This window comes from Pristis pectinata, chromosome 17 (assembly GCF_009764475.1).
Source record: "Pristis pectinata isolate sPriPec2 chromosome 17, sPriPec2.1.pri, whole genome shotgun sequence".
NCBI lineage: Eukaryota > Metazoa > Chordata > Chondrichthyes > Rhinopristiformes > Pristidae > Pristis > Pristis pectinata.
The window spans coordinates 6,316,439-6,325,589 of record NC_067421.1 but is presented as its reverse complement, the minus strand read 5'-3'; the positions used below and the strand labels follow the sequence as shown (position 1 = coordinate 6,325,589).

Genomic DNA, 9,151 nt, shown 5'->3' with positions numbered 1-9,151 from the left:
CACACTCTCCCCCCCCCCCCCAACACACACCACTCTCCCCCCTCCCCAACACACACACTCTCCCCCCTCCTCCCTCACACTCTCCCCCCTCCCCACACACTCTCCCCCCTCCCCACACACTCTCCCCCCTCCCCACACACTCTCCCCCCTCCCCACACACTCTCCCCCCTCCCCACACACTCTCTCCCCCCTCCCCAACACACACTCTCTCCCCCCTCCCCAACACACACTCTCTCTCCCCCCTCCCAACACACACTCTCCCCCCCTCCCCAACACACACTCTCTCCCCCCTCCCCAACACACTCTCCCTCCCCCAACACACACTCTCTCCCCCAACACACACTCCCCCCCTCCCCAACACACACTCTCCCCCCCTCCCCAACACACTCTCCCCCCCCTCCCCAACACACACACTCCCCCCCCCTCCCCAACACACTCTCCCCCCCCTCCCCAACACACACTCTCCCCCCTCCCCAACACACACTCTCTCCCCCCTCCCCAACACACACACTCTCCCCCCCTCCCCAACACACACTCTCTCCCCCCTCCCCAACACACACTCTCTCCCCCCTCCCCAACACACACTCTCTCCCCCTCCCCAACACACACTCTCTCCCCCTCCCCAACACACACTCTCCCCCCCTCCCCAACACACACTCTCCCCCCTCCCAACACACTCCCCCCAACACACACACTCTCCCCCCTCCCCAACACACACTCTCTCCCCCCCTCCCCAACACACACTCTCTCCCCCCCTCCCAACACACACTCTCTCCCCCCCTCCCCAACACACACTCTCTCCCCCCCTCCCCAACACACACTCTCTCCCCCCTCCCCAACACACTCTCCCCCCTCCCCAACACACTCCCCCCAACACACACTCTCCCCCCTCCCCAACACACACTCTCTCCCCCCCCTCCCCAACACACACTCTCTCCCCCCCTCCCCAACACACACTCTCTCCCCCCCTCCCCAACACCACTCTCTCCCCCCCTCCCCAACACACACATCTCTCCCCCCCTCCCCAACACACACTCTCTCCCCCCCTCCCCAACACACACTCTCTCCCCCCCTCCCCAACACACTCTCTCCCCCCCCTCCCCAACACACTCTCCCCCCCTCCCCAACACACACTCTCCCCCCCTCCCCAACACACACACTCCCCCCCTCCCCAACACACACACTCCCCCCCTCCCCAACACACACACTCCCCCCCCTCCCCAACACACACACTCCCCCCCTCCCCAACACACACACTCCCCCCCCTCCCCAACACACACACTCCCCCCCTCCCCAACACACACTCTCCCCCCCTCCCCAACACACTCTCCCCCCCCCTCCCCAACACACACACTCCCCCCCCCCCCCCCCCCGGCAGCGGGGCGGACCCTCCGCCTGCCGCCCGCCCACTGTCCCAAGTCCGGCAGCTTCCTGCCCTCGCTCCCCGGCCCCGGGCTATGCCTTTCCTGGAGCTGGAGAGTAACCTGGCGGCCGGCTGCTTCCCCGAGGCGCTGGTGGAGCGGCTGAGCCGGGCGGCGGCCGCCATCCTCGACAAGCCGCAGGAGGCAGGTGACGCTTCGGCGGCGGGTTCCCCTCTCCCGCCGGCCGGCCGCGGGTGGGGGTCCGGGAGCCGGATGGGGGTGGAGGCAGGGGGTCCGGGGGTGGGGGCAGGGGGTCCGGGGGGTGGGGGCAGGGGGACCGGGAGCCGGGGTGGGGGGCAGGGGGGGTCGGGGAGCCGGGGCGGGTTGGGGGCAGGGGGCAAAGGGGGTCCGGGAGCTGGGGGGGGGGTGGGGGCAGGAGGGCAAAGGGGGTCTGGGAGCCGGGGGGTGGGGCACGGGGTCTGAGAGCCGGGGGGGGGGGGGGAGGTGTGGGGGACTGTGCACAGGTCGGGCTGACGGTGACTGACCAGGAGCCGGGCAGGAGGGGACTGGGTGGGGGGCTGGCGGCGAGCTCCGGTGGGACTGTTGACCTTGTGCAGGAGGCAGCTTGGGCGATTCCCACCTGCTGCTGGAAATCTCATGTAAAAGCAGAAACTGCTGGAAACATCCGGCAGGTCAGACAGCATCTGTGGAGAGAGGAACAGAGTTAGCGTTTCAGCTCAAAGATCCTGCATCAAAAAGGTCCTTAAGTCGCAAAAGGCACTGTACTCGTTCCATTACTTCACGTTTCCAGGTAATGGTTTGGTCCTAGAGTTAATTTACTTAATTTGAATAGACACCACCAGCAATTCTTACAAAGTACAGTAGAAGCAACTTCATTTAGCTCATCAAGAGCAAGGTCTCCCAACAAAACATGCAGTGGCCAGTTGAATGAAGAGGTCTTTGTTCCACAGCCTCAAAGTAGTTGTGGTAATCGATTTGTCTTCATTGACCTTGCACCTTATTGTCTATCTGCACCGCACTTTCTCTGTAGCTGGGACACTTTACTCTGCATTCTGTATTGTTTTACCCTGTACTACCTCAATGCACTGTGTAATGAATTAATCTGTACAAACGGTATGCAAGACAAGTTTTCACTGTACCTTGGTACAAGTGACAATAATAAACCAATTCCAAATTCCAATAAAGTGCAAGACCATAACGAGGTAGATTGTGAGGTCAAGAGTCCATCTTATTGTACTATGTGACCGTTCAGTAGTTTTATAACAGCAGGGTAGAAGCTGTCCTTGAGTCTGGTGGTACGTGCTTTCAGGCTTTTGTATCTTCTGCCCAGTGGGAGAGGGGAGAAGAGAGAATGTCCGGGGTGGGTGGGGTCTTTGATTATGTTGGCTGCTTTACCGAAGCAGTGAGGTGTAGACAGAGTCCGTGGAGGGAAGGCTGGTTTCTGTGATGCGTTGGGCCGTGTCCACAACTGTACAGTTTCTTGTGGTCTCGGGCAGAGCAGTTGCCGGATAGGATGCTTTCTATGGTGCATCTATAAAAACTGGTGAGTGTCAAAGGGGACATGCCAAATTTCTTTAGCCTGCTTAAGGAATTAGAGGGGCTGGTGAGCTTTCTTGGCCGTGGCATCCACGTGGTCAGATCAGGAACAGGCTGTTGGTGATGTTCACGTCCCAGGAACTTGAAGCTCTCAACCTCGCACCATTAATGTAGACAAGGTGCATGTACACCCGCCCCCTTTCCTGAAGTCAATAATCAGCTCTTATGTTTTGCTGACATTGAGGGAAAGGTTGTTCTCATTACAGCATGCCACTAGGCTCTCTGTCTCCTTCCTATACTCTGACTCGTTATTTGAGAGTGTGTTGGGCCTGAGCAGAATTGACAAAATAGCTTTAAAGTACAGAGTATTTGGTATTGGTTCATTATTGTCACTTGCACCGAGGTATAGTGAAAAACTTGTCTTGCTACCGTTCATACAAATAAATTCATTACACAGTGCATTGAGGTAGTGCAGGGTAAAACAATAACAGAATGCAGAGTAAAATGTTACAGCTACAGAGAAAGTGCAGTGCAAGGTCATAACGAGGTAGATTGTGAGATCAGGAGTCTATCTTATCGTACTAGGGGACTGTTCAATAGTCTTATAACAGTGGGATAGAAGCTGTCCTTGAGCCTGGTGGTTCAGAGTAATTTATATGATCTAAGTGAAATTTTCAAGCAAATTGGTAAGACCTGGGATTCAAAGGCTCTGTCCTCTTCTCTGCTCTCGCAGAGCAGCTATGATGCTGTCCTGAAGTCTCACTGAGCCAACGGCCCAAACTCTCCCTAGATCCTGGTGTGCCAGAGGGCTCCCTGCCATTCTGAAGCCCAGGCACCCTGACTTATCCCCCTTGGACACTGAGCCGTGGAAGGGGTCAGCACCACAGTGAGGCAGGGGCGGCATTGTCGTCCAGGGAAAGGAGGGAACAGACTTGGTGAGGCTTTGTTCCTGTGTTGTCTGTTGTTGTATCATTTTCTCCTCTTGACGTCGAACATCTCCTGCCTAGAATATTAACAGGCTGCCCTTTTTTTCTTTGACCTCCTCTACAATTTTGCTGCCTCTTGCCTATTAATTCTCTAACCTTTCTTAGTTCTGACTTATCTGGAATGTGAACTTTGAGACTACATCCTGATGCTTCAAAATGAATCAAACTACGGCATAGCTATTACTATTAATGCATAATTTTGTTAATCTCTTCCTAAAAGAAAGTTTTATCTTTATAGAGAATCAATGTATCTGTGAAGCCAAACATGATCATGTCAATGGGAGGCAGCATGTCACCGTGCGCCCAGCTGATTGTGTCTTCCATCGGGGTGGTGGGAACCGCCGACAAAACAAGGAGCACAGCAATAAGTTCTTTGAATTCCTTACCCGGGAGCTGGGCTTATCTGCAGACAGGTAGGTGGTGAGAATTCAGCACCTTGTGCTATCACTGCCTTGTCCAAGTGGCAGAAAACCTTGTATTCAAATCCCGTGCTACAAATTTGGGCACATAATTTAGGCAGGTACTGCAGTACGGTACCGAGGAAATGCAGTTATGCAGTGGGCACTGCCTTTTGCATGCGTTAAATTGAAAGGAACATTTGAACTTCTATTATGCCTGTCAGAACCTCAGGACTTCCCAAAAGTGTTTTACAGGTAGTCAAATACCTTTGGTGCCTTCCTTTTCTTAGGCAGTCCCTCGGGGTCAAGGATGACTTGCTTTCAGTCTGGTATTGTGGGTTGTCAGGGAAGTCTTCAGAAGACCGTTGCACGGATGTGGTGGGAGGTGACTGACAGGGTGGGTGGGTGTTTAGTTTGTGAGGCGGTGGTAAAGTTGCAGTTTTTCCCGGTGTCTTTGAGCACATTCTTGAATCTTTGCCTCTGTCCACCTGGTGATCTCCACCCCTGACAGAGCTCAGAGTAGTGGCAACATTTCAGGAGTCTGTGAGGGACATGGCCTGCCCAACAGAGCTGAATGAGTATAACGGTGGCCATTGGTTTGTTATCCTCCCGAGTAAATTTGGAGGATTTTCTACAGACTGCATTGTAGCATCTTTCAGTGTCTGAAGATGCCTGCTGTAGGAAACGTTTATAGAATTAGAGTAATGCAGCATGGAAACGGGCCACGTTCATTGACCAGTGGGCACCCATCCATATTAATCCCATCTTTAGCACTTGGCCCATAACCTTCTGTGCCTGGGTGATTCCAGTGCTCATTCAGACATTATGTAAATGCTGTCGGTGACTCTGCTTCCACCAGTCTCTCTGGCAGTGTATTCCAGGCACTCACCACTCTCTGGGTGATAACGGCCCCTCAGACCCCCTCTAAATCTCTTTCCCCTTACCCTAAATCTGCATCCTCTAGTTTTATCTACCTGCGATATGGGGAAAGGTTTCCTGCAGTCTAACTTAACTATACCCCTCATAATTTTATATATCTTAATCGTGGCCCCAGTTAATCTCCTCCGCTCCAGGGGAAACACAGTCTCTCCTTCCAGTCTCTCCTTGTAAGTGAAGCTCCATCCCGTGCAACATCCCGGTGAACCGCCTCTGCACCTTCTCCAGCACTACCACATCGCATTCTAATGTTGAGAATAGTATCTGGCGATCTGCTGTCGTATCCAACACATTCAAACTTACTGTTGGGAGACAATTCTCCCTAGAAAATAGAAAACTGAAACCATTTTTTGATGGATAGGCTGGGGCAACTAACAAGAAAGAAGTCTGATTTCCTGGAAATGTGATCCATGAGTGAGCAGACGGTGCATTTGGTGATTGGGATGGCACACTCCACCCTGAGCACGATGATTGGACTGTGCAGTCTGATGTTCTGCTGATGTTTGTTGCGGGACTTGTGTATGGAGAGCCACTGCTAACCCAAGGTGCAAAGCCGGGCAGGTGCAATGGTCTGCTGTGTATTGTCATGCAAGACTAAAACACAGCGTTAACATACACATTCACCTTTAGCCAGCCACATTAAATACAATCATGTAAACCTGGTAACACTGCTGTACTTTTGTTTATTGGATAGCTTGGATTATGCTCATAAGTCTATATTTGAACACCAGAACATGTAGGTATCAGTAGCTTGGGAAATTAGGAATATTGAAAATGCTGTTTCAAACTTTATTAGGTTTGAAGAGGCTTCCTGGGGTAGCCTGCCACAACACTCTTGATTAATCCACTTCCGTGACTCCAGAAAGAAATAGAAAGAAATTGTAATTTAATGTTTTCTGAACTTTTAACTTTTTTTAGGATCCTGATTCGATTTTACCCATTGGAGAAGTGGCAGATTGGGAAAAATGGTACCGTCATGACCTTCCTGTAGACAAATAATGGACTCGGAACCTTGTGTATTGGCCTGCCCATGGCTTTAATCGACAGCCACATTTGTAAACACGTTAGTGGACCCATTATTAAACATTTTCATTGATTATATCAAACTGACTCTGATTCTAATTCATGAGCAATGGTTGAGTGGTGAAGAGGAAGTTGAACTTCACAGGCTAGGTCCTGTCCAAATGTTGTAGCACAATTGGTTTAGGGAGTAAACCACATGGGAGACCATATCTCACGAATTTGATCGAGTTTTTGAATAAGTAACAAAGAAGGTCAACGAGGGCAGGGCGTTAGACGTAGTCTATATGGACTTCAGTAAGGCCTTTGATAAGGTTCTGCATGGTATGGCTGCTGTGGAAAGTTAGATTGCATGGGATCCAGGGAGAGCTTGGCTAATTGTATACACAGTTGGCTTAATGGTAGGAAGCGGAGAGTGATGGTAGGAGGTTGTTTTTCAGACTGGAGGCCCGTGACTGGTGGCGTTCCTCGGGTCAATGCTCTGTCCATTGTCGTTTGTCATCAATATCAATGATTTGGATGAGAAGGCGTGGTCAGTAAGTTTGCAGATGACATTAAAATAGATGGTGTCGCAGACAGTGCAGACGTTTATCAGAATTTACAGAGGGATCTTGATCAGCTGGGTAAGTGGACCGAGGAATGGAAAATGGAGTTTAATTAAGATAAATATGAGGATTTTGGGAAGACAAATCAGGGTAGGACTTTCACAGTGAATGGTAGGGCCATGGGGAGTGTCGTGGAACAGAGGGACCTAGGGGTACAAGCCGATAACACCACTGTTGTTGGAGGAATCACAGGTGGTGGTGAGTCAGCGTACAGGAGCGAGATTGGACACCTGGCTGAGTGGTGCTGCAACAACACCCTCTCAACATCAGTAAAATTAAAGAGCTGATTGTTGACTTCAGGAAGGGGAAGGAGGGTGAACACGCGCCAGTCTACATTGGGGGATCGGCAGTGGAGAGGGTCAGCAGTTTTAAATTCCTGGGCATCAACATATCGGACAACCTGTCCTGGCCCAGCACATAGATGCAATCACAAGGAAGGCGTGCCAGTGTCTTTACTTTCTTAGAAGGTTAAGGGAGGTTCTGCTTAGCAAACACGCTAACAAACTTCTACAGATGTACTATTTGAAAGTATCCTGACTGGTTGCATCACGGTCTGGGACGGCAATTCGAATGCGCAGGAATGTAAGAATCTGCAGAGAGAGTAGTGGACTCTGCCCAATACATCACGGGCACATCCCTCCCCACCATCAGCACTGCCTCAAGAAGGCAACATCTATCATCAAAGATCCCCCACCATCCGAGCCATGCCATCTCCTCGCAGCTCCCATCGGGCAGGAGGTACAGAAGCCCGAAGTGCCACACGACCAGGTTCAGGGTTAGGAAGTTTGCAGATGACGCTAAGGTAGGTAGTATAGAGGAGAATGAGGAACGTTATCAAAAATTACAGGAGGATCTTGATCAGATGAGTAAGTGGGCTGAGGAATGGCAAATGGAGTTTAATTTGGATAAGTGTGAGGTGTTGTATTTTGGAAAGTCAAATCCAGGTAAGACTTCCACAGTGAACAGCAAGGCCCTGGGGCGTGTTGTAGAACAGAGGGACTGAGGAGTACAAGTACATGATTCACTGAAAGTGGAGTCACAGGTAGACAGGGTGGTGAAGAATGCTTTTGGCACGTTGGCCTTCATACGTCAGGGCATTGAGTACAAAAGTTGGGAGGTCATGGTGCGGTTGTACAGGACGCTAGTGAGGCCGCACTTGGAGTATTGTGTTCAGTTTTGGACACACTGCTATCGGAATGATGTTATTAAATGGGAGAGAGTACAGAAAAGATTTACAAGGATGTTGGCAGGACTTGAGGGACTGAGTTACAGGGAGAGGTTGGACAGGCTAGGACTTTATTTCTAGGAGCGTAGGAGACTGAAAGGTGATCTTGCAGAAGTGTATAAAATCATGAGGGGCATAGACAGGGTGACTGCACTCTCTTTTTCCCAGGGTTGAGGAGTGAAGAACTAGGGGGCACAGGTTTAAGGTGAGAGGGGAGAGATTTAATAGAAACTTAAGGAGTAACTTCTTGCACAAAGGGTGGCACGTATGTGGAACGAGCTGCCAGAGGAAGTGGTTGAAGGCAGGTACAGTAACAACTTTTAAAAGTCAGTTGGACAGGTACGTGGATTGGAAAGATTTAGGCTAAATGCTAGCAAATGGGGCATCTTGGTGGGCATGGACCAGTTGGGCCGAAGGGCCTGTTTCTGTGTTGTATAACTCTATAACAGCTACTTCCCTTCAACCATTCGGTTCTTGAACCAACCTGCATAACCCTAATCACTACCTCAGCAACACTCGGATCACTTTGCACTACAATGGACTTTGTTTTCTTGTTCTAATTGTGTTTTCTTGTAAAAATTGTGTATAATTTATGTTTAATTTATGTTTCTCTTGTGAATGCTGCTTATCTTGACGCTCTGTGCCTGTGATGCTGCTGCAAGTAAGTTTTTCATTGCACCTGTGCACACACGTACTTGTGCATGTGACAATAAACTCGACTTAGAACTTTTGAACTTTGAGTATAGTTCCCTGAAAGTGGCACCACAAGTAGACAGGGTGGTGAAGAAGGCTTTTGGCGTGCTTGCCTTCAGTCATGTGTCCAGAAGTTGGGATGTTATGTTGCAGTTATACAAGACATTGGAGAGGCTGCATTTGGAATGCTGTGTTCAGTTTTGGTCACCATGCTATAGGAAAGATGCCATTAAACTGGAATGAGTGCAGAGGAGATTTACGAGAATGTTGCTGGGATTCGAGGGCCTGAGTTATGATGAGAGGTGAGCAGGCTGGGACTTTTTATTCCTTGGAGTGTAGGAGAATGAGAGGTGATCTTATAGAGGTGTAT

The 9,151-nt window shown here is 50.7% G+C and overlaps 1 protein-coding gene across 1 annotated transcript; it reads left to right on the top strand.

Annotated features, from left to right (window-relative positions):
• The first annotated feature begins 1,377 nt into the window (after window positions 1–1,377).
• On the top strand, window positions 1,378–6,344 carry LOC127579346 (D-dopachrome decarboxylase-B-like). Its single transcript, XM_052032080.1, is given in 4 exon segments — window positions 1,378–1,565; window positions 4,143–4,248; window positions 4,251–4,317; window positions 6,157–6,344. Coding segments are annotated over 4 exon segments (354 nt in total). The 5' UTR covers window positions 1,378–1,457; the 3' UTR covers window positions 6,230–6,344.
• Window positions 6,345–9,151: the final 2,807 nt, after the last annotated feature.